The following is a 24,630-nucleotide window of genomic DNA, read 5'->3' as shown; positions in this document are numbered from 1 at the left end:
CTGAGAGTGGGGGCCTCTCTGTGCTGAACATATAGTAAAATAACATTCCTGCTTCAAAGAAAACTTACAAGATCCAAAGAGACAAAAGACTCAATCCAGAAAGAAAATGAGGCACAGAGGCCACCAAAGGCCACAAAAAAAGGTCAGCAAGAATAAAACTTCCGAGTTCTGTCGCCTTGTATGCAGTATTACCCCTGCGGAGTCAAGAGGTCTCCCAGCATCGACTGATCCTTTCCCCCATTCCCAGTAATAAACTGTAACATCCTCTGAAGTCAGGAGGAGACACAGGACAATGAGGGAAGCTACTCTTGCACTGTGCAGAACAAAAGTCATCCCTATAGGCTCTGCCTCACAAGGCTTAAGTGTAGAGTTCACTTCTCTACAGGAACCAAGACAAAGATCACTCTATATTTAATTTAACTGAGGTGAAGTTACTGCAGAGTTGCTGGACAACTTCACTGAGGCCTGAGTTGCAACTTGTAACATTAATTTGAAATTCATGCTAGAACTCAGAAATTCAAGGTTTATTAAATTATCAATGCTTTAGTAATAAAAAAATAATTCAGGCTATGAATTAATTTGAAATTATAAAACTAGAGACTCTTCACATAATATTAATTTATCCATCTTTGGATGCTTTATCATGAATAGTCATTGGTTCATTATACATCCTTACCCTAAGATACATTTTAAATGGGGTTTAAAATTCTAAAGATGGCATTACCAACTGAAATGTGGCAGCAAGAACTAATTTAAATAGAGAACAAATAATGAATACAGTGATACTTTCTGAAAAACTGCCAGGTGACAAAGAAAAACTAACAAGGTCAGCACCTCACTTGTTATGTCATCTTGTATTTCTCCAAGTTTAATACAGGACTTAATTTGGAGCATAAAATAATACGCTTTTCTAACTGCAAACATGTTTTACTTTCTGAAAGAAGGCTTGGAGGTCATTGCACGTTACATTTTGCTGTCATATCTGTCCTTTCAATTTTTTCAAGCTAGAAAGATGCCAACAGGCAACAGGAAATAGAGGTGCATGACAGTTACTTTGTGCATCAGTTCCTGTAAGGTTTTAACTGGCATCACCTCTCCATCCAAGGTGGTACTTCTGATAAGTTGTTACCTCAGCTGAGGTTACAAGGTTGTGCTAAATATCACTCAACCATGAGATGCTCCAATCACTCCTGACCAAGAGGACACACAATCCTTTCTTCATGATGACATGCCCTGTCTGCTACTGAGAAGCAACTCAAACACACAGGGAAAACACCTCTTCAGATCTCTTAAAAGTAGAGGAAAAAAAAATAAGCCAAGAAAGGAGAATCAGCTATTTATTTGACAAAGAGATTTTTAATACAGCTTTTAAAACAAAGCTATCATCTCCATGACACAAAAAAGCACTACCAATCTTATTTCAGGTTTTAGTCAGAGAAACTCTCAACAAATGTATTGCAACAATAAAAATGGGTAATTTATTTTGAATATTTATTTCTAATCTTTCAGTCAATGCCCAATCATGGTAGGATGCTGCTCGTCACTTTCTGTCAACTTTCTCTAGCAGTGGCCTGTCAACAGCTCTGGAATGGAATTTTTCATTACTACTCTGAAGACTCATAATTCCTCACCTCTTTATAATCTATTTTGTTGATAACTTCTAGCAGACCAGCAAGAGCTCGTTTTCCTTTGCAGGAAATTTGTTTCTGCTCTAAACTCCTGATGATACAAACATAAAAACTGGGGGTAAAAACACTGAAATTGGTAAAAGATGGGCAGGATCCCACTACAACATCTATAACCAAGGAGACTGCAAATAAATACAAGATATCACACCTTTATGCTGTTAGAAAGGTCACCAGATTATCAACATTTGTTTTAGCTAGAAACAGACTACTTCCCTTTCCAAATCTTTACTTTATTGTGCTTTCTCTTCCAGCTATAAAAGAAAAATTTGTGCCAATTATGTACTTTGTCATGGAGTGAACATGAAACAAAACTTAGTTAGCAGTTTTTGTTATAAATACCAAAGAGAAAAGTTTCAAAAAGGAAAAAAAAAAAAAAAAAAGTAGCAGGTAGACATTGCTTCCCAACTAACAGAGTAGAAAAATTTAAAGTTCCTTTAAAAAAAACCTGAAGGCTTTACACAGCTTTAACCTGAAATCAAATGTGACAAGAGCTTTTGGATGTGCTACAAGAGACTAATAGCAACAATTTTGTTAAGAATAAAAAGCTAGTTTGTCACAGCAGCACAACTCTGTGCACAGCCTGTATCTCCATACACCTGAGCTGTGTATGAATACAAATTTCATCTTGTTATTTGTTGAAGTTCTTTTTCCTCAAGATTCACTCTCCACAGATCCTTGTCTTCCCCTATGCAACAAAACAATGTTCACTGGGAATCTAAATCTGCTCCATGCAGCATCAAAGTCCTACATCAATCTTTTTATACAGTAGCTGGGATGTGTTGACACCCTACTGCCTTTCAGGGTGAGCATTCACCCTTTGATCTCCAGTTTCACATAGCAAGAAATCTCCTCCACAATATAGATATGCATATATATGCACATAAACATATCAATGTACATATAAGTACATATACATATTTAAGTAAGGGTGGCTGGTTTGTCAACAAATGGGGCATAGGGGAGCATTTATTCTAAGTGCATTTGTTTATACCATATTTGAGACAAGTGTGTTTCATAAGCAGGGAGAAAAATCCATAAATGCATTGCATTGGGAAAAGAAGCCTAAACATCAGCTCAGGATGTTGGTGCATCTGCCACAGTATAAATGTCACAGCACAGCACACTGCACTGCCTCAGCTTAGGGCAGAGCTTGCTTTGCCTCTTTGGTGATGTGAACCAAAGCTGAACTTGATTTCAATTAAGAAATGTTAAAGGAAACATCAACCTGAGCTTAGAGAACAAAATGTCAACTTGGTGAAAAGCTCCAGGTGACTTTGACTGCAGTCAGTCACTACCAATCACTACTGAATATTTCTGGTCTTACAGCTCTGCCAGGACTTTATAACTCAAAGGACAACAAGCCTTAAGGTAAGTCTTAACTCCTTCAAAGTAATAGGTTAGACTTGATCTCAAAGGTCTTTTCCAACCTAGTTGATTCTGTGATTTTGTAATTGGGAATTTTCCCACCAACTTCAGAGGAGTTAAGAATTTGCTACATATTCAATGCTCCATATTAAAGGATAATGGACATTGCAATTTTATTTTAACTCATAAGAGATCTTGAAAAGAGAGAAACTGGAAATATCAAGCACAGTGTCCTTGAGCCCAGCTAACAGAAACATTTGCACCACATAAAGCTCCTGCACAGTGATGTGGATGAATCACACACAAATCTATCAAGAACTTCACCTTCAGCCTGAGCTCCACTACCTGCCTGCCCTTTGATATCCCAACACACCACAAGCACAGACATGTCCTACTAAGGGCAGGACATTACCCCAGATACCTGTACTAACTTCCAGTTCCCCTAGAGACTCTAGTCTTCATTTAACATATTTCAACATTAGAAAATTCACAGTTTTCCTAAGAAATTCCTTCCACATTTAATTGCTTTTACTGTTGATACAGTTTATAGTATTTCAAACACTGTTTGCAACCTTCCCATTACACCACACTATATTATGCCATCGTTGTAGGGCACAAACTGCAGTGCTTTTTGAGAAGATGCTGATAACCCCTCATTCATATTATTCAATATCTGAAAGGACTGTGAGTTCATATCAAACATGAAGCATTTGCCAGGGTCCCTTGCTGCACAAATAAAAGCTACATGCCAGAAATACATTTCCAGAGGCATTATGCTAAGCACCAGCTACAAAGACACTCTACAGAGTATGTGAGTGCATAATGTGAATTTCTACAACCACTTTCTTTTGCTATTGATCAAAGTTGGTCTATCTCTGCAAAAAGGTGACAAAACTGTTATTCAAATGCTCAGAAACAATAAATTATCTTTGTTCAGAAAAGGGATGGAAGCACAGAAGTAGAGATACACATCAGTGAGAATAAAAAATGAAATGGAGAACAGGAAAATCTGATCTTTAGAAAGAAGAAAGGTGCGAGCAAAGAGGAGCACAGACGTGGACATGAACGCAAGTTTCCATGGCATGCTAAGGGAGAACCCAAACAGAAAGTTTGTCTCTGCCCCAGTGAAGAGTTGTCCTGCAGAGGAATCAGCCACGTTGTGTGGGGTGAGGGGTGCTGAAGGTGCAGCCTGCTTCAGTGGGCCCCGGGCAGCAGCCGTGCCACGGGGCAGGGACAGAACAGGAGCTGACCTTCCATGGGCCACTGCCTGGGGCTGACAGCAACTGCAGCTCAGCCTGCTGGGGGAATGGACCAGCCAGCTTTCAACAAAAAGGGACTGGAGGAGAAGCGCAGCAACAGAGCTACCAAGAAGTCAGGAGTTAGTAGCATAGTAACAGAAATCAGCTGCTCTAAAATAATTTAATCCTACACAAGTTGCTTTGAACTTCTCATGAGCAAAGTGACTAAAGTTACCTTCCAGTAGCAACTGATACCTCTAAAAATCCAATAAATGCATAGTCTGAAATCGTTATTAAAACACAAGTCCTCTCAAACATATGCCAAATGTTTATTTTTTATTTTTATATTTATTTTTATAACACAACAGCAGGTCCTGCAGCAACAACAGAGCCTAAGTGGTGAGATTCCTCAAGCTTGCCTAAAGCCTTAACATACTCCTGCTCTCCTCTACAAACCACGACCTTGTCTGTAGGCAAACTGTGAGAGCTGTCTAAGATCAGGGCATCCTGCAGGCACCTTCTGCTCCCAGGGCACATCCACTGCTGTGGCACAGCTTCACTGAAGATCTGGACATTGTTTTTGGCTTTTCCTTCACAGCTACATTATCAAACTTTGTTCTATAAACCTAAAGACCTTAATCTCACCAAAAAAAAAAAAAAAAAAAAAAAAAAAGCAGGGAGGCAACTTGACCAGAGTAATAGCAAAGAGCTTCTTTGTCACAAGATACAGTCTGCAACCAATTCAGAGTTATTCATCTTTCATCATATGTAGGAAGTTTCTTACAAAATTGTTAAAACCAGCATAACCAGAGTTTACCCAGAATTAAAACAGCTGTGAAGGATTTCTGTACAGTACTGATTTTGATTCTGGTTTTGCTCAACTATGAGCCAGATAATTGCCCCTCAGAACAGCAGGCAAATGTCTGTTCATGGGGTCATTCCTCCAAGGATGGGACTTGACCTCAGCAGCACATTGCAGCATCCTCACAGCATTTCCATGTGGCAAGAAATGAGCTTTTGGCTAATTTAAACACATCTGGGTAATTCGTTAAGTGGTTAATAAACTGTTAACACAAAAGATATTACTCAGCAAACCTGTTCAACTTCACAGGAAGTTTCCTTGGGTAGGACTGAATTGTTTGGTCCACAGATTTCTGCACACAGAAGTTGCAGCTGAGCAATGCCTTGAGTAGCGTCTTCCTATGAACTGTATCACCAGCGAGGAAACATCTGTGTTCATGTTGTTTATTCAGCAAGCTTTGGAGCATTAGGGATAATAGAAAAGCTTCTTCTCAAGGACTTCTGCTCACAGTCAGCAGCTGGAATGGCCAAAGGTTTGGGGGTTTGCTAGTTTCTTTTTCTCCCTCATACACACACTTAAGGAGATTGGTAATCTTAGAAGAAATATTAGGCTTGCAACTAGGTATGTTCAGAAGATACTCTTATTTATGCTGATACATGCAAACCAAATGACTTCATAAATATCTGTGTTAAATCCTGAAAAATAAAATGCATAGAATTGAAGCAGCATAAGCTGCTTCTGCTACTGGCAAGTGAGAGCTGAGCTGTGGGAAACGTTACCTTTCACTGACTTCCTCCAGGCTGAGGCAGGTTTGGGGCCACAGATGTGTGCAGCTCACAGAAAAATGATCCCGATTACTGATGTAGCAGAGAGAAGATAAAATTAGTTCCCTCCACCAACTGCTCCAAAACACAACCAGCTGCTGCAAAGTGAGCCAGGCACAACCCCAGCCTGTAGCACTGGTAACAGAATCTAACCATCACTGTCCAGACCTGAACCACCCATCCCAGCAAATCAGGGCCAATCAGACAGCTGAAGGAGAAGGGTCTCTTCTCTTGGGGCAGGAAAGGTGCCTGCACAACCCACCTGGGCACCTCGAGGGCTGGCAACTGTTCTGTTAACTGACTATTTCAGGTTTGGCTCAAACAAATTCAAGACTCAGAAACTGAAACAGAGAAAAGAGCTCGCCTGCTTCTGGGAATCCTGCACAAGGTGATGCCAGGCACATGACTTACACTCAGAACCTATAGGCAATAGCCACTTTTTGCACTGGAATTGGAATAAGAATTTGTCACAGCAAAGTATATTTATACCATCTCCTTAGTCACAGCAATCCCCAACAGATATTGTGGCAAAAAACCATCTCATGCTTTTCTTCAAATGCACCTTCTCTTCTGCATTTCTCAGTGAGTCACTTACCAAGTCATGAATGCCCTGTAAACCTTCCAGCTCCTTTGGGTGACTGCTCTATCCAGGATAGTCATCCTGTCACTAAAAAGACCCCAAACAACAAACAGACATGGATGTGTGGCAAACATCACTCCTCAGAGCAGCTTCAATCCATGTGTTTGTTGTCTGCCAGGCACTGGTACACACCAACCTGGTCCCTGTCCAGTGACTCAGTGCTTCTGTTTGGCTGGGAAGCAGAGACAGCCAGCCTGTGTTTTCCTCCTCCAGGAGAGGCCACACAAGCAGCATTTGTAAACCTGGGAGGTGAATCTACATCCACTTGCTGCCACACAGACAGAGCACCTTTCTTCTAGACCCTGAGGCTTGGTCTTATTTTTCATCAAAGTTCAGTTCATACAATCATGGCATCATTTAGGTTGGAAATGACAGTAAGATCGCTGAGGCCAACTGTTAAAAACACTATAAACCAGCCACCGTACAAGCTGACCTGAATACAAGACAACATAAATGTTTGCATAAACATAAACTTCAACATAAATGTTTGCAGTTTAATCTCACACTGGCAGATGCCTGGGCTGATCATCACTTATGGGTAATTTGGATAACTCCTTAGGTGGGGATCAATACATTTAAATTGAATTCTAACACAGGTAATCCACTTGAATACAAAGCAGGCATTTTAAACCCATTCAGAACCCCCACCCATTCCCTTCAAATCTGGCCCAAGGAAGTCCACCAGTTACACACTGAAGCACATGACCTCTAAAAAGCTGAGAGAATCAGAGCTAAAGCACAATGCAACAGAGATGGATTCAACACAGCTGCCATCAATGTAATAGTTCCATAATGCAAAACTCAGCAGTCTTCCTGCATGAGCATCCTTAGTAATTCAGCATGGGATTAAATTATTAACTTTCCACAACTTTCACTGAGACCAAACAAGGCCAGCAGAATACAAAGAGCCCTTAAAAAAAAAAATCCTGAATTTTAAGGTTTTGCACTCATAAAACCACTAAAAATGGAGAGTGATTGTTAAATAATTCCACCACTGCCAAGAGAAATATGCAGGATCTCAAGCTGTAACTGCCCAGCACCACCAATCTCTCCTATCACAGGTAATTCCATTCAGAACACAGAAAAGAACATTATATATTAGTTTTCAGAACCAATATTTCTAAAAGCCAGTTAAAGAAGTATTACTATAAAATATTTTTTTTTCTAGTATCCTGGAGCACTTTAGGGTAACAGAACAATCTTTATTTTAAGACTCTTTTCACCTTAACCCAGCCTAACACAATCATGTTCACAAGATCATTCTTGACTGATTTTATATCTACATCTTCACTCCATGTCCTAATGAAGACACTATGGCTGTGAAGAACTACAGGTTATTCTCAGTGTGCTGTTTTACTTGAGCTCTTCTACATCTGGATCTTCATCCTATAGCAAACAACTGAGAACACTGAAAAAGGTGGAATTTAGCTGACAAAGGTATCTCAGTATCAGTCCTGTACAAAAATCTCTCACACATCATGCTTACACAGGATAATGATCAGAGGTGGAACCAACCCTAAACATGGAGATTTTCTAAAAGAATCTGCTACTAAAAGGGCACAAACTTGAAGTGATGACTTGCCACATCCTAGACTTGTTTAAACTGCATGCTGCAAAGCAAAATATTTCTAAGCAACATTCAGTCTGGAAAATTCTAGCCTGAGCAACTCTTGCTTATATTTGACCACAAATATTTGACCACTATGGAATACAGGTATGCATGTATGCCTCTGTTTGCATGAAAGTTACAGAACTGAATCTTGAACACATTTTACTCTAGTAAACAGGAAGGGGAGAAACATAGAAACCACCAAACCACCAACTCTCTACTAAAGAGATGATTGTAACACCTGTGGTATCTCTGTTGCTACAAAACTACCATCCTAACCGGAGCAACAGATTTAAACCTTTAAGGACGCATTTTGCTTTCTGTAGGCAACATAAAACAGGAAAATGCTGCAGAATGGTTTATTTTAAGCCAACAGGAAACAGTATTTCAAACTGGACAACACAAGTTAGGAAGACAGCAATTTACCAATGACAGCAAGCAAGGGGGAAAAAAAACCCCACACAAATTTATTCAACAGTGAAACAGTATTTCATAATGGAGGTACTATTTACCAAGTGCGGAATAGAGACCTGAAGCACTTTCCTCACCAGTTACCATAATCCATTTCCTACCAACACAGTCCCAGCTGAGCTACTGAAGTCACTGCCATAACTCCCAGCTGGAGCCTGGACCAGCCTCTGCAACCACTAAGAACAGCCCCGGGAACAGGAGGGAATTGTTCAAGGACAAGGAGGAAGTGAGTACACAAGGCTGTGTTAAAACACTTACAAGCAAACAAAACACACAGCACCTCATTCATTGCCTACCAAAAGCTTGAAAGCACTGAAGCTTAGGTGGCAGAATTTAGAGCAAAGCTGGGCTGGTTCTGGTAACTACACTGGAAACACACCTCTGAGGCTGAAGCCAGGAGAGTATGAACATCAAGGGCTTCCTTCCACTTATCCCTTCCAGGTGACACCACTCCACAAACAGGGAACATCTGAAGCACAGTGCATGACTGCTGAATACGCTCTGCAAAATTGCACTGACACTTCAAAAGCAACAAAATGCTCCAGCAGTTGCTGAGCTGTCCACATTGTCCAAAAATGGAAACCTTGAAGAACCATTTGACTTGCAAGACCCTTTTTTTTCCTTCCACAGTTATTCATTCATAGGCCCTGGATATGAGAATTACTGTAAATTTACATCAGTGCAACTAGAAAGTGAAAATCCCCTGAAGAACTTAAACTACAGGATAAGCTATTGACAACATTCTGGGAGAACACGAGATCATTGTTCAGACTCGTCATGGTACTAAAATGGATAAACCCCAAACCGCTTTAAATAACTGTACCAAATTTGTCTGAAATCTTTTAACTTATACATTTGGTTGTATAATGGCAAACAAACCCTATAACAACTTTCACATAGAATACCTTCAGGTCAAATTTTGCTATGTGAAATAAATGCTTAAACCCATGGATCCCACAGCACCTGTGGAATTAGAGTCCCAGGCTACACAAACGTACTCAAAATTCCAAATTAACCTGGTTCTTTCTCTTCATCAACTACCTCTTAAAATGGCTATTTCTTATGAGATTTGCTTCTGGAAAATTCCTGCCCTCTGAAAGCACAATAAATGCATTTATATTTATCCAACTTTTAAACCAGTTGTGCTCTCAGAGGTTTCATGGAGCCTTGCAGCTGACCTAACTTTTTGTTCTTCTCCCACAGCTGCAGTACAAGCTTGTCCTCCTGCCCATTTCACTGAAGCCCTAACCAAGGGGAGCAAGCACCCCTAAACTCACACTCTAGATGCCCACTGCAGCTTCACATGGGGACAGGAAAAGGCCAGTGCAGTCTTCTTTTCCTAGGCATCCGGGGATGAAAAAATTCAACTTCAAAAGAAAGCAAAGAGAAAAAACACTGTATTCTTAAACTGGGGATTGAGGGTGAGGAGCAGAAATCTCTGTTTACACTGTCTGTGAAATGAGCAGGTTTGAGACCATCTTCTCCTAATAAATAGTCATTAATCACTTGCTGTCACTTAGCACAAGAGGTCATGTGGTGGCAGCCTGGCCAGTGTAAATGTTTAATACTGAATTAGATTAGAAAGGCTCAGAACAGTGTCATCACAGCTACAGTGCTACCTGCAAAACCTCCCCAACTTTCCTTTTCCTCAGTACCACTGAGGCCTGACCCAGGCTTTGGGGATGGGATGATGTGGTCTTGCTATGAAGGTGAGACACAGAGCTAACTACAGAAAGCCAGATGGCCGGGAGCTTATTGCACCATTTTATCACTGTACTGCTGTAAAACACTATCACCTATTGGATCATATCTCTGTTATTAGGAACGTGAACACAGGGGTGATGAGCTGCCTGTAGGGCAGGCTGCAAAGGAATCTCCTGGGGGGGACCCACCCAGCACACGGGCACTGGCACAGCACATGCAAAAATACAGACAAAAACATCCTCATTTATGTGCACAGAGCTGGAGGAGCAGCACTCAGATGGCTTTACAAGAATATTCCATAACCCTCCTCTCCCTGTCCTCTACTCAGTTAGCAGCTCAGTCAGAGCCAACTACAGCTATAATTATTGTCATAATTATTATTTTAATAAGAATCAATGACTTATCAAAATATTGCACTGAAGACTTTCACGTCTTTTGTTGTAAGACTGCCAAAAAGGCAGTTCATTGCTGAGGTACTGCTCCATGTACTCTGCTAGCAGGCAGCACCTCCAAGTTTCTATTTCTGCCACTGAATGACTAAACTCAATTCCAGTGAATGCCAAAACGTAAGCAGTTTGAGGCACAGTAGCTGTGCAAAGTATTATTCTCGTAGTGCATACACACTAACAGCTTTGTTTACTACATTCACTCCTCTTCTGCTTGTTTCCTTGGTTTTACACACTGTGGACCAAGTTGCTGAACTTAGATGCCATAAGGTGGCCACCTGAATTCTTATTTACATATTTAAACAGCTGTCAGGCACCCACAGCAAGTTTTAAGAGCATAAGCAAGCCTGTAAACATCTAAGTAAATATAGTTAGGTGCCAAGATGTATCCCCAGCTAGCCAAATGTGGCTCTCTGCAGACAAGATGCTAGTTTTTGTGAGACTATTTTTTTCTAGAAGGCAGGATTAGCTTGATAACAGATTATTTTTTATTTACACGCTTGTTCAAGATGACTCCAATCCAGATCTCTGGTAACACTCCATTTCCACAGAGAACTCCAGTTTACATTTTCATAATTAGCAGATAGCCATTTATTTAGTCAGGGCTCCAGGTACACACAGAAAAAAGTTCCTTAAATAACTAATGACACTGGCAACTGTGGGACTCCTCATCATGGGTGTCAGCTGTCACTCCACTGAGTTCACAGGTAGAACACGAAGGACTCTACTTGCCTCTGTGACGTGCAGCTGTGCAACTCTAAAGAACCAAAAAATTCCTCTGGAAATGTCATTTTTCAGGTTCATTGTGCCTCTCCCAAGTAAGGGTGAACAGGCTGGATGTAGTTTCAGGGAGCTTGCCTCACTTTAGTCAATACAGTCACGACCTCACACGCTTTTTCTTTGAAAGAAGACACTTTAACTGAACTATGTGTGCTCCTGAATCAGAAAGAATGCAATTATAAAGAACAAAGATAACTAGAAACAGGTTGAGTTTTAAGAACAAAATGAGATTTGTCTCAGAAATTCAGACAGCATGAAATCCAAAACTGACCACCACAAAAAGTCAGCAAATAGCATCAGCTTGAAGAAAAACACTCAGATTTCACCAATAGAACTGAACCAAAAAGTACATCTGAAGGGCAAGCAAAGGCTGCAGCATGAAGCAGAAATGAGTATCCATGACTCATTCAACCAAATCCAAGTTAAACTGAAGTTTGCAGTGTCATTCAGCTTTGTAGAATTGTTTTAAATAAGCATCCCACTTACTCTCTAATAATAGAACAGCAACAGAACAGTAGCTTGAAAACAAAATATATGTGGGAAGCATTCACGATCTGACCTCAGAGTCAACCGCATACTAGTGTGAAATCTTTTTTAGCTAACTTTTTTAATTAACTGGTATTCGTTTTTTGGTTTAATTTCATCATAAAAAAAAAAAAGCAGCAAATTATAGATGTGTTATAAATAGTTTGTCCCTTGGAGGAATTCTCTAATCATCTCTAAAAATAAGCAGTCATATGATTGCAGTGTCCTGTACTGACCCTTTCAGTACTCAGCAAGGTTACACTGTATATATGTTTAGGTAATGCTATGTGTTGCTCAATTTTTATATCCATATAGTTACAAAAGCCTGGTCTCTTCATTTCAAGAGCATACTCACACTCAGTAGAGCATTCAGTCCTATATTTGTTGTAAAGCTTGGGAATTACTCCATGGGAAGCACAGGTCCACAAGGCATGAAAACCATTTTGTGCTTCCAAGTGAAGCCTGGAAATATCCTTTACTTGCCCAAAACTAGCTGGGCAGCCAATTCATGACACTAGCCTCTTGCTGTGCTCTTTCTTGATCCATCCATGCTAATCAATCCTTGAACTTATCCCACCTCTAGGCTGTATAGTGCCAATCACAGAGAAATTCTGAGTGGGAATCACTGAAGCAGGGTTTGTGGAAGTAATACTGCAAAGTTCCATTGTGACTCTGGTTATCTGCTAATAGCTCTAACTTGCTATTCAGCCTGCAAACTCTTCAAGACAGGGACCTTTCCTCACATGTGTCTGTGAAGCTTCTAGTGCCCAGATGGTGCCATACAAATGAATAATAATTATATTTTCATGTAGACCATTATTGTGCATAATGTAAATTACTTTCACTGATCCAAGAGGAAATAATTTTCTCATTTTGAAATGAAAAGAGAGAGTAAAAATAATGATTACTTGTTTGATGCTGTCATTATAACAATAATTACATTTGTGGGTCCAGAATCCCCAGCTGGTCTGTACTGGCTTTAATGGAGTTATACCAATGTGTGGCAGCTGACAAGCTCCTGGTCCTTGCTGAAGATCACAACTGCTTCACAAGAACAGATTACTTCAAACCCACACTGTTTCCATCAAGGATGGGATGTTAATTAAGCAATCAAGCACACTTTGCAGACTGGGGAAGACAAGCACCAGACCTGGCACCTAGAGAAATGGATTCCTACACGCATGGCAGGTACCTGAGCATCACTGCCATGGCCCCTGCCTTGCTGGCACAGAGGCACAGGCTTCTGCACAGATGCACGCTGAAAATGAGCTGAACTGCCTTCTGGAGACAGACACATAACTCTGCTCATGAGAAGGCCTCAGACCCCAGAGGTCTGTGAGATTCAACCCAAGCTTAAAAAGGAAACACCCAAACACCCAAAAGGAAACAGCCATAATCAGCAGCACCAAGTGTGAAAGGGAAGAATAAAGTTGTGACCTGCCAGGGCTTGGCTCCTCTGGAGGAAAGAGATAAAAACCACAATGATCAGACCAAAGAGGACTAGTCTGGAGTACCAATAACTGAAAAACCCAAAACTACCTGTCACCCTCAGCTCTGTGGCCCTAAACACTTTGCTAAAGATGTCAAGATGTTACTGATGAGAGTAGGCAACCAAGACTTCAACTTTCCCTTGTCCCACAGAGCTGTCTCCCATTCAATATGTGCTCTGTGGAACAGCATCAAAGGCCTACCATTACTTTAATAAATGAAGGCCTGAGGTTCCAAGTCTAAAAATCAGACTCAAACACTTGGAACTGCTAGTCCTCAAAACTCCAGTCATACACACCAGAACCCACGTGCCCTCTGAGAATCCACACAGGGATGCTCCTGCCTCTGCCCAAATCAGCCTAAGCCAAAAGAAAAAAATACAGGACATTGTATTCCAATTAAAGAGTAATTGCAAAAGCTTCAGTGAAGTGCCAGATCTAATTTTAACACTATAAAGAAAAATCAGGAAGTATTTGATTAAAATTAATCCTTGAGGTTATATAATTTGACTATTGCTACAAATTAAGATCACTTCATGCTTCCATTGTACTCCTGGCCCTTCAGCAAGCACTAATAAGATGCCATATCACAGATCACAGACTTCCAATGCTGAAAGGAAAAAATATTTTGAAAAATCTTTCTGAATAGAGCCAAAACATGTGGCAGGTAATGAGGGCCTTTTACACCAAAATGTACCCATTTTGCAATAGCAGACAGGAAGTAAATGGGATTTGTATGTCCCCTGTACAACAGCTGGTCTTCTCTTGCTAAAAAATTAAAACACTTCTATTTCAAAGGGAACATCTGCAAAATTCCATCACACATTAAGGAATAAAAAAACAACACAACAAAAAAATACACCAGTGGCCTGGAAAAGGCTTCTGATCCATCTCATATAACACATTCCCACAGAGAAGATGCTTAACAAGGTAACCAACAGTCTAATCTGGCTCTAATACTCCCCTTAAATGATGCATACATTACTTCTCTTGCTGCAAAGATTTGTTTGTTTTATTAATGTGTGCCTTGTTAAGTGCTAAGACTGTGTAAAAATGATTATGCACCTTCCAGCTGCAGATGAATTGTCTCCCTCCTTTGCCATTACTAAATGATGAGTTGTCTCCATTCTCCTTCTCAATTGTTATTAAAGCCATATTACAGCATGATTAAGATCCTGATAATAAGTAGAACTGTATTTAACAGTCAAGTCAGTACTATGGACCCATTCTCTAAGAAATATATCATTTTGGGCCACATAATAGCTTGATGCTATTAATTTTATTCACAATGCAGGGTACCTTAACTCAGCAGTTCCACTGAGCCTGGTGTACTAAAGTGAGACTCAGTTTCCAGAGACTGATTCATTCGGGACTGAAGTTTAACACACAAAATGGTTAGCTCACATTAAGCTTCTTTGCACTTTTCAGGTCGGGAATTTTTTATGAAAACCAGTTTTCCCTCATTTCCTGTGTTCAGATTAAATTACTGAGGCCACAGGTCTATATCAACAAGATACTTAGAGTGGAATATATTTAAATAGGTACCATTTGATTGTGTCTACACATATGGATTGAAGCAAAAAGGATAAATCAGTGGTGGAAAAGTTCCTTTTTTCTTGAAAACTCATTTGGTTAATGGAGCTCAGCAGCTTATTTGACACTTAAATGCATCTCTGTAGAGTGAACTCCCAGGGACTACAGTGACTCTTCCAGCAGCAGCCCAGCTCCCCACCCACAGCAGAGGCTCCCTCCTTCAAGGCACACCTTCTACCACCCCCGTGCAAAGCTGAGCTTTATCACTGGTGCTGCACTCAAAGTTGTGCTCCATCCAGAAACTCACTTGTCCTGTACCTCCCACACAGATGCTTAGCACAGGGTAGGTCCAGGCTGTCTGTTTGTTTCTGGCAAAACAGTGCTGGGAATCCACCTGCACAATCTAAACATTCCAGGGGCAAATACACTTCAAAAGAAAACACTCATTTCCAAACCTGAAAGAATCCCAAGCTTTTATATGATGTACAAGGTGAATTCTGCACTGGTCTTACTTTGGGGAAGCATTTGGAAAAGGCTGGGTGAAATAATTGATGGATGAACCTTAGAGAAAGTGAAGTAAAGCCTCCTGGGTTTTCTTTCCTGTATGATTCCCACGGTATTTTCCAGCATTAGAGTTGCTGCTGCTTTGCTTCTAGTTACAACAACTGATCCCAGTTTTTATAACCCTTAGCGTGGAGCAGAGCAGCTCCTGGATGCCTTTCCTAGCTTCAGTAGCCAACAGGGATTAGAGAGTTTAGGTACACATTGTAATTACTTTTTGCTTCTTGCACCTTTAACCTGGTGGAGCATGAATCACCAGGAGGTGACAAGGATGGAAAAAGCAAGAAAAAACAAGCTTGAGCACATTCAGCTGATCAACCCATGGAGGACCCAGCCTCACTCTCCACACTGCCAGGAGAAATCCCTACATTTCCCACTACAGACATGAAATTAAGGAGAGGCACTGGTGATCCTCAGGACTGTCCTCCCTGGCTGAACTTTTGCTTGCAATTAAAACTGCTCACTGACCCCAAACACACTCTCTTTTCATTCTACAGTTCTCAACATTTTGAGCTATCGATATGTTTGGTTCCTGTGACAGCTTCATGCTGAAAGAAATGCACCATTTCTTTAAAAGAACACACAAAATTTCAGACTGAAGAACTGCTTTGATCCCACACCAGCAGGCGAGAGCTGTATTTCACAGAACTGACAGTAACAGTGCCCTGGCATTTCTGCTTTATGGCAAAACAGGCAGCAGTGAAAACCCAAGGCTAGCAGGAGGCACAAAGGAGCAGCATGTACCTGCTGACAGTGCCTTCAACACCCAGTTCCAAGGCAGGGGCCACAGCTGGGCAGCACAAGTGCATCCCTGTGATGCACAACAGCCTGTCAGTGCAACATCACAGCGGCAGATGCTCTGCTGTCACATCTCTCTCATCCTCAGCAGCCTCAAAGCAGAGATTTGCATCCCATGTTCTTCCCTTTGGGCTCCCAACACACAACATCCACAAGCCACTTCCACCATCACTAGCAGGCTGCACTAAGGAAACCTTTGTGGTTTGGACTGAGCAGCATGCTTACAGTATTTTCACAAAAAGCTGTTGCACACTTTTCAAAAAGAAAAACCCCTCTATAAAAATCAACTCATTCTCAGAAGGGAGCTTAATTCTTCTGTGCTTTTGACACTTGAGTTGTGCTGCATGAATAAAGCTTGTGCAAAAGGTGCAGCTGCCAGAACGGTTGCAAGTATGCACTGAAATCAGTGCTAACAATACAGTTGATAATTCTTTAGAAGTATCTGTAAGATGGTTTCATTAAATATGGAACGACTGCAGGAAACTGCTTATGACTAATGAAAGCTCCAGGTGTAGCTGGTCAGGGGATCTAGCACAGTAAGTGTTTTCAGTTGCAAAATTGCTCAATTCAAAATTGTTTCTTCCTGCCAAGTTGGCAATTCCCATTCAATTACATGCAGGTACAGTGGCAAACCTTTTACTACAGTACAATGTTATTTTATCTACCAAATGATGGTGCCTATTGCACATATCTGACAGCACTTAATAAAAATCTAAACATATTTTAAACACCTGGTTCAAAGGATTATGTTTCTTTTCCTGCAGACACAAATTACCAAATACTCACACTACTTATGTCTAACTCAGTAAAGTAAAATAGGGATCCCCATTTCAGTCTTTTACACACAACTGAGACAAATTAAAACCAAGATAAATAAAAGCACTGTAGCCTCATATGGCAACTTTCAGACATAGGTTTGAAAAGAACCGTATTCTGCCAAGTGTCCAAAATCTGGTTTGCATAACTATTTAGTATAAAGGCTCATCTAAGGGTAGTTAGCAGGGCAAGTGAAAAAAGTACAAAAACCACGATCAAGTACTACATCACAGACTAACATTTAGCAGCCTTTCAAAAATATACTCCTCAAAATGTATTAAAACTCACCACACCACTAATAGACCAAAGTCACATTGAAATTAACACTATTTCTGGTTAAAATGCAAGAATGAGAAATCATTGAAAAATCCTTGGAGGGCCCCTCAGATGTGCTTAACCCAAGACATGTGGATATAATGGAACCACTGTATTCACACCAGTCAGCTTCTCCAGCTGTTGCAAAACAATTTGACATACACAAACAATGGGAAACTCAGATTGAGAGGATAGTAACTTTGCTTGGATATTACATAAATTGCATTCTAATGTGCAAACAAAGCAACAGGAAAAAAATCTTCCTTTATAGAGATGGTACACAATTCCATTTCTCAGAGATTTTCCTCGTGAACCAAGTCGGAAATCAAGACTGGTAACATAGGCAAGACTGGTAACTTTACCTACCAATTTAATACAGGTGCCATGTGTTTAAGGCAGAAGGCTGCACAAAGACAATTTCCCTATCACTTTTCCACCAAGCACACATTAAAGTCAATAGATGGATACTTAAGTGTGAGATTTTGTATTCTGACCAAGTAATTTTAAGGATGGTGGCTCCTTCCCAGTGTGCAGGCTAAGCAAAACCACAAGTTCCATAAAGTCATCTTGAAGAAGCCTTGCCAAATCACCTCTTGACAAAGTGTCGTTAAGTATGCTGCCACTTGCTTTGAGCATTGTTTCCCCCTTTTTTTTTTTTTAATATCAAAGTCAGACATTGTGGCACAGCCCAGTGTGATCCATACCAGTCATTTAGATAATGAGGGGAAAATAGGTGCACTCAGCATGTGTTTTAAAACATGTTTTCTATTCAGAACCCCAGTGCTCCATCTTTAGGTCTTTGATCAAAACTGTATGCAAAAGGCATGATTCATAGCTGCCAGCACCAAAATACTCATATTCAGTGTCTGCATGTGGCCAGCACGGAAACAATGAGCTCTCGACCCGAACCCGGTGCTCGTTCCAGCACATCGGGTGCAAACTGGACACTGTGCCAGGACATTTGTAGGACAACTGCTTAGAGTACATGTTCCAACATAGCCCCGAGCCCACAGAAGAGGATCATTTCCTAGAAAGTCTGGGGAGCTGGGAAGCAGGGCTGAAGCTCCAGGTGCAGCCTGCCCTCTCCCGGCCCCCTGCCTGCCCAGGTACCAGCATCTGCCAACCTTGATAACCCACAGTGGAGAGATCAGGAAGGATGGAGAGATGAAAGCATAAAAGACTTGATGGACAGGAAAAAAGGCAGAGGGCAAGATGATGGAGGAAAAATAGTGGAGCCTAAATAGCAACATTTGTGAACGCAACAAACACCAAGATAAGATTATGTGTAGAAACAAAAACTGAATTCAGTAAACTAGAATTTTCATTTTCACATCTACAAAGCAGAGCAGGATCTGCACACAGTGGATGGGTATGTACTACAAGTTGTCCTAAATGTTAGTGATGGAGTACTCGTGTGCTGGGAGCTCAGCTCTTTGCAACCTTTCGAGGCCAAACCACTCGTAATTTACAAGGGTAAGTCACCTCTGAGCCCCAGTTCTTGCTTTCTCTCTCAAGGATGTAAACAAAAATACAGAAACTGACAAAACTAAGTATGCACTTTGAGAGGCAACACGTACTTAATGAAAGCCTACTGCTGAAAGAATAAAGTGAAAACCAAAAGAAGCTTCTCCTGAGCTGGGGACTACCAGTACTGGTGCTGCATATCTGAGGTTTGCAAGAACACTGTTAATTTGCTTTTTCATATGCCTAATAGAAAATTCAAAAGTAGAAAATTCAAAAGTAGAAAATTCAACTGGCAATAGAGCCAGATTTACAACCCCTTCTGATTTCAGGCCTGAATCATTTGAATGAAAACCAGAGAGTTCGCAAAAGAATAAGATAAGAGACAAGGTCCTCATCCCGTGTGGGCACAGTTTCAGTGTCCCCGAGCTGTCAGCGATAAATAAAATGATTGCATTACATTTCACTGCCCATCACCTCCTGGGCCTTTTAGAGCTGTGCAATAAAGAATAGCGCCCGTGCGATTTTCCGGGTGGAAAAAGCAAAGTAGCACTAAAACAAACCCCTAGGACGGTGTGGGGCAGGCGGCTCTCCCGCGAAGTTCGGGGATGCTGGGATGCCCGCGGCAGGCAGCGCCGGGATTGGGACGAGAGATCCCTCTCTCGGAGGAGGGAGAGGATCCCACGGATGCATTTTCCGCCTCTGCACCGCGGGCCCCCGGGCGCTCCCGCCGGACCGGAGCAGGACCGGCCCCGCACCGCGACACCTGCGGGAGGCTCCCACGCGAGGTGCGGGAACGCGAGCCCCGGGGCGACTTCCCCAACTTCCCCGCGCCGCAGTCCCGGCACAAGTGCCGCCAGACGCCGTGAGACACCGCCGCTCCCGCTCCCCGCCTACCATCGCCTTGCCGTGCGGGGCGGCGGGTCCGCGCCGCTGCGGCTGCCCCCGCTGCTCTCCGCCGCGGTCTCGCTTCTCGCGGCCGCCGCGCTGCTCCTCGCCGGCGTCGAGGGAGCTGAAATTCCACACGAGGAGGGTCTGCAGGAGCAGCACGGTGAGCGCCGCCACCAGCGCCGAGCGGGAGCGCCGCGCCAGCCGCCGGGCGCACGGAGCCGCCACCATCTTCGCTGCTGCTGCTGCCGCCGCCGCCGCGCTCCCGAGAGCCGCCGCATCCGCCGCGGCACCGAGTTTTCAGCCGGGCAGAGCCAGACGTCAGCAGGAGGAGGGCGGAGGTGGGGAAGGAGGGAGGGGGGGAAGGAGGAGGAGGTGTTCGCGGCGCGTGGGGATGGGGGAAGCCGGCGGGGAGCCCTGGCGGCGCGGCAGCCCGCGGCCGGGCCAGCCCGGGGCCAGGGGTGGGGTTGGCGGAGGAAGAGGAAGGAGGAGGAGGAGGAGGGTGGGCTGGAGGCAGAGGAGGAGGGTGGGCTGGAGGCGGAGGAGGAGCGGTGCGGGGGCTCGGCGGGCGAGCCCCGGCGCTGCGTGAGGGGAAGGGGCCGGGCGGGGCGGTGGCGGCTCCCGGCGGGCGGGCGGGCGGAGGGGAGGGGGCGGCCGGCGGCGGGGCGGGCGGTGACTGCCATCTTCTGAGGGAACGCGGCCTCACGCCGGGCCGGGCCGGGCCGGGCCGGGCCGCGGCACCTGGCGGGCGGCAGCCCCCGCCTGCGGACCCCTCACCGGCAAAAATGGCCCAAATTCCCCGAGGCTGAGGTGATGTTTTGGGGTTTTTTTTTGTTTTGTTTTTGTTTGTTTGGTTTTTTTTTGTTTTTTTTTTTTTTTCCTGAAGCATAAAGGGTCCCTGGCATCATTTCGCCTCAGCAGATTGAGAGTGAGAGCAAGGTGCAACACCCCACAGTCCGGTGAGGTCTGCGACCAGGCACAAGGCGGCTGTAACTGGATGCCCAGCGTCTCAAAAAGTGAACATAACGGACCAGTTCAGTTGCCTTTTTCTCCCATACTGATATTGGCTTTCTAATCTGAAAGATCTCATTATCTGATGATAAGACTGAAGTAGGGAGGTTTTTTTAATCTGCCTGCACAGTGCTTCTTTTTCTAAGTCTAATTCCACTTTACAAACCAAATCCAAACTATCTCCTGGTAAGAACAGTTGCTTTTAAGATGATAGCCAGGTAGGATTTGCACAGACCAGCGGGATTTTGTTTCCATTGGAAGTGCTTTAGTTTCTGATCTGAAGAAAATGAAACAAGTAATAAGATTCAGAAGCATCCTTTATTAAGGATCCAGTGAGGCTACAAATAAAATTTTACAGAATGTATCCTTGGTTGCAACTTTTCACAAGCAGATAAAGTATGTGTCAGTTTCAAAGGGTGCCACTCTCTGAGTATCACTGGCTGCAAGGTGTCTCTAAAACAGAGAGGTCAAAATACATCATTAGTAACTTCCAGGAAAGTCAGCCCAGAAAGGCTCCTCTCTGTGTGACAGCAGAGCATGGTCTGGCTGACCTTCCACTCATGCAGTGGAGCCGTGTCCCATTTTTGCCAGCTGGGGTGATGGCAGAGAGCCCGTGATAACAAATTTTGACAGTGTCAGGCTTCCACACCAGTTGCAAATGCATCAGATTTGCTGGTCCCACAGTACAGTGAAGTGGGCTATTAGAACAAAGAAATGAAAAAGGCTCAAAGTGTTCCTGAATATTCGGACAGGTTCTGTGCAGCTCGGGATGATGATGGATAATTTTTATTCCAAACTATCAAATAATTGGGCATTATAAACACAGTCAAGCAAATTTGCTGATAAATACAAGATAAAAGCATCTTCCATTTGAGATTAAATGCTTTGCTCTTCAAAAGGAAGTTATGGTCCTAGTAAGTGATTGCTCCCTGCAGCCTTCCCTTGGGCTTGTAGATGGCAGGAGGTGCTCATGGTGCCAGAAAAGAAACAGACTCTAAACAGGCCAAATGACCAAGCGCTCTCAAGAGCCTCAGGACCTGATTCCAATCCTGCATGCCTCACTGGGAAATGGGAGACTCCTTCCCATGGATACCCTAAAATGCCTAAAAGCCCTAACAGCAACATCCAAGGCAGGCAATACTTCAGCACAGGGCAACACTGCTTTCTATAAAAGGAGCATAGCAGTAATTGTGATGAGCTTGTGATCCATGGTTCTTCAAATTTTTATGACCTATTGGAAAATTTCCTCCAGATTTTATGAGGTAACATATATGCTGGAAAATGTCTCTGGATGTTCCTAATCTCTGTATATAATTACTGTGACTGATAGGGCAGTGAGGAACGGCAGTACATGCTCAGTTGCACACATGTCCTACTGAAAGCCCTTCTGGAGAGAAGATTTGTATCCAAACCACAATAATTTATAGGCCATAAAGATCTGAGTCTTCAGTGTAAAGTCAGCCCTGTGTATGGGTGGGAGCCCCAGCATGAGACACTTCTGCACTGACAGAGAAAGCAGAGCAGAGAGAGGAGCAGACTCCTCCTCCTTTAACATCCTCCTTTCCCCATATTTAGAGACATGTAAAATCTGGAAAGGACATTGCAGTAGGTATGGCATTCATTTTTGAAACTGTGGTATAACCAATGACCACTAACTGTTCAAAACATCCTTCTTCTGAGCTAAAGAAAACAGCCAAATAGAAGGAAGAGAATATAACTAATAACATTTTTTTCTTGTGCTGATTCAAACTAAAAAAGGAAAAGGGCAAGGCTGAGCATCTTGAGAATATGAAGATGAAAAAAAAAATCATAGAAACTGAAGAAATTAACTGTACCGATCCAAAGAACAAACTAAAACCAGAAATTGCATAAAACTATTAAATGAATTTTCTTATAATGTTAATGAATAATGGCAGCTTGATTGAGCTATGTTTCATCAGAAAATATTTGATCAGGTTACACAGAAGACACTTGAGAGAGTTACCTCTGAAAATTCCCCATGTTGCCCATGTTAGGTGAGAATTAGTATCTAGGACCAAGTATATAAGAGAAAAACCAGATTTGATTCTTATATAAGCATTATGATGGTTGCTCATGACTGTCAAAGAAACAGTGTTTTAAGCACAGGTAACAACTGTGACTTGGCTAATTTGCTCTAAAATCTCAAGACATAATTGATTTAAATATTTTTTTCCCACTGCACAGGTATGTCAATTCAGTGTGGGAGTGTTTGAGAGATGGCGGCTATCAATCTTGCCTACTTAAAATGATGTAATAAAGGAACCATACTCAGTTCCATTTTAGTCTGATCTACTTTGCTAGATTTACCTATCCTGTTATAAAAAAAAATGTTTCCTCCTCCTAATAGTGTAAATATAGTCTCAAATTGCATCAAGTAACCAGACTTTGTACAAAGAAATAAGTGAAGTTGGGAGCAGTGTTAATAAGCAATATCCTTTGCTCCACTTTGCAGAGCTTATGGTCCATCTGGTGAACAAACACTGCAGGCTTATCTGAACTCCAACTCACAGCCTGACTCATAGGCGGTTTTGAAGCACATTCTGTAATCAGTGGAAGACTAAGTTATTTCAGAGTGAAGATTAGCATTTTTCTTAAAAACAGTCAAGTCCTTATCACATCAAAAGTTAGATTTTGGATATGTGTTATGAGATGAAGGGGAAAAAGGTGAATGAACTGATTTGTCTAAGAGTGCGTATCTCATACGCGGTCTTAAATCTGTGGAGAATACAGAACAAATAGCAAATTTGTGTATATTCCTATGATATCAAAAAAATCACAGCACCTAAGGAATGTGCCTTAGGAATAGAAAAGGTTGGAAATAGGCCATGAGCAGTGTTTAATGAGTAGTTTGCAGTAGCAATGTTTCCTGAAGTGACAAAGTCTTTCTTTTTTTTTTTCCTTCCATCACTACCAGAACAACAGAAGACTCCTAATCCCTTTAGTGCATATGGAGGACATAGACCTTTTTCCTGAGAGTCTGGCAGTCTTACTAGTCTAAGCATGAAATCTGAAAGAGCAAAACAGGGTAGGGAATTACTCCTTGAGAATTTCACCATCTCAGACTACAGGTCACTGCCTGCTCTGCAACAAGTTCCCAAAACATTGCTTTTTGTTTTAAACACTGCTATATCGCTAGACTTAAAAGGTAGAGGAAGTGTATTTTGATTTTTTGGAACCACAGAACCACCATTAACTTCATGTTCTGCAATTCTGTCATTTTATGGTTTACATGTGTGTTCTTCACCACTCAGGTATCCTGTACCATGGATATGCACTCTTCCATATTTTCTTTTCATAAACAAAACCAAGATGCTTTGCCAGGTACTCATTTTACGTCAGGCTATTCACCAAGTGGGTTATAAAATTCAGGTTCTCTCTTATGTACATGGGCAGAACTAAAGTCAAAGGAGATGTGACCACTGCATGCAAGAAATGCCTTCCATTCTGGTGGTTTTGTAAAACTTGAGATTCCAGCAAACCTTTCTTAATCCACTCTGGTTTCATTTTGCCACATCACAAATGGAAACTCTGGTGTCAATGAATATGCAAAAGCCAAAATTTTGACACCAACATTTCACTGTGGTAACACTGTCTATAAATTATCAAGTGAACATATTGTGTCAGGACTCAAAGACAATAAAAGCAGG

General features: G+C 42.2%; 1 protein-coding gene and 1 long non-coding RNA gene across 3 annotated transcripts in view; one reads left to right on the top strand and one right to left on the bottom strand.

The window, feature by feature from the left end:
• XYLT1 (xylosyltransferase 1) overlaps positions 1-20,271 on the bottom strand; it is a 178,315-nt gene extending 158,044 nt beyond the window's left edge. For both annotated transcript variants that reach the window (XM_053957225.1, XM_053957226.1), the window contains exon 1: positions 19,961-20,271. In XM_053957225.1, coding sequence (XP_053813200.1) covers positions 19,961-20,182 — 222 coding nt within the window. In that variant the 5' untranslated portion in view covers positions 20,183-20,271. The remainder of the gene's footprint in view (positions 1-19,960) is intronic.
• Positions 20,193-23,221, top strand: LOC128796007 (uncharacterized). Its single transcript, XR_008433697.1, has 3 exons — positions 20,193-20,292; positions 20,838-20,984; positions 23,168-23,221. It is a non-coding gene; the product is annotated as an uncharacterized LOC128796007 (long non-coding RNA).
• The last annotated feature ends 1,409 nt before the right edge of the window (positions 23,222-24,630 follow it).

Source organism: Vidua chalybeata, chromosome 16, assembly GCF_026979565.1.
Source record: "Vidua chalybeata isolate OUT-0048 chromosome 16, bVidCha1 merged haplotype, whole genome shotgun sequence".
Classification (NCBI taxonomy): Eukaryota; Metazoa; Chordata; class Aves; order Passeriformes; family Viduidae; genus Vidua; species Vidua chalybeata.
This window is presented reverse-complemented; position numbering and strand designations above follow the sequence as displayed.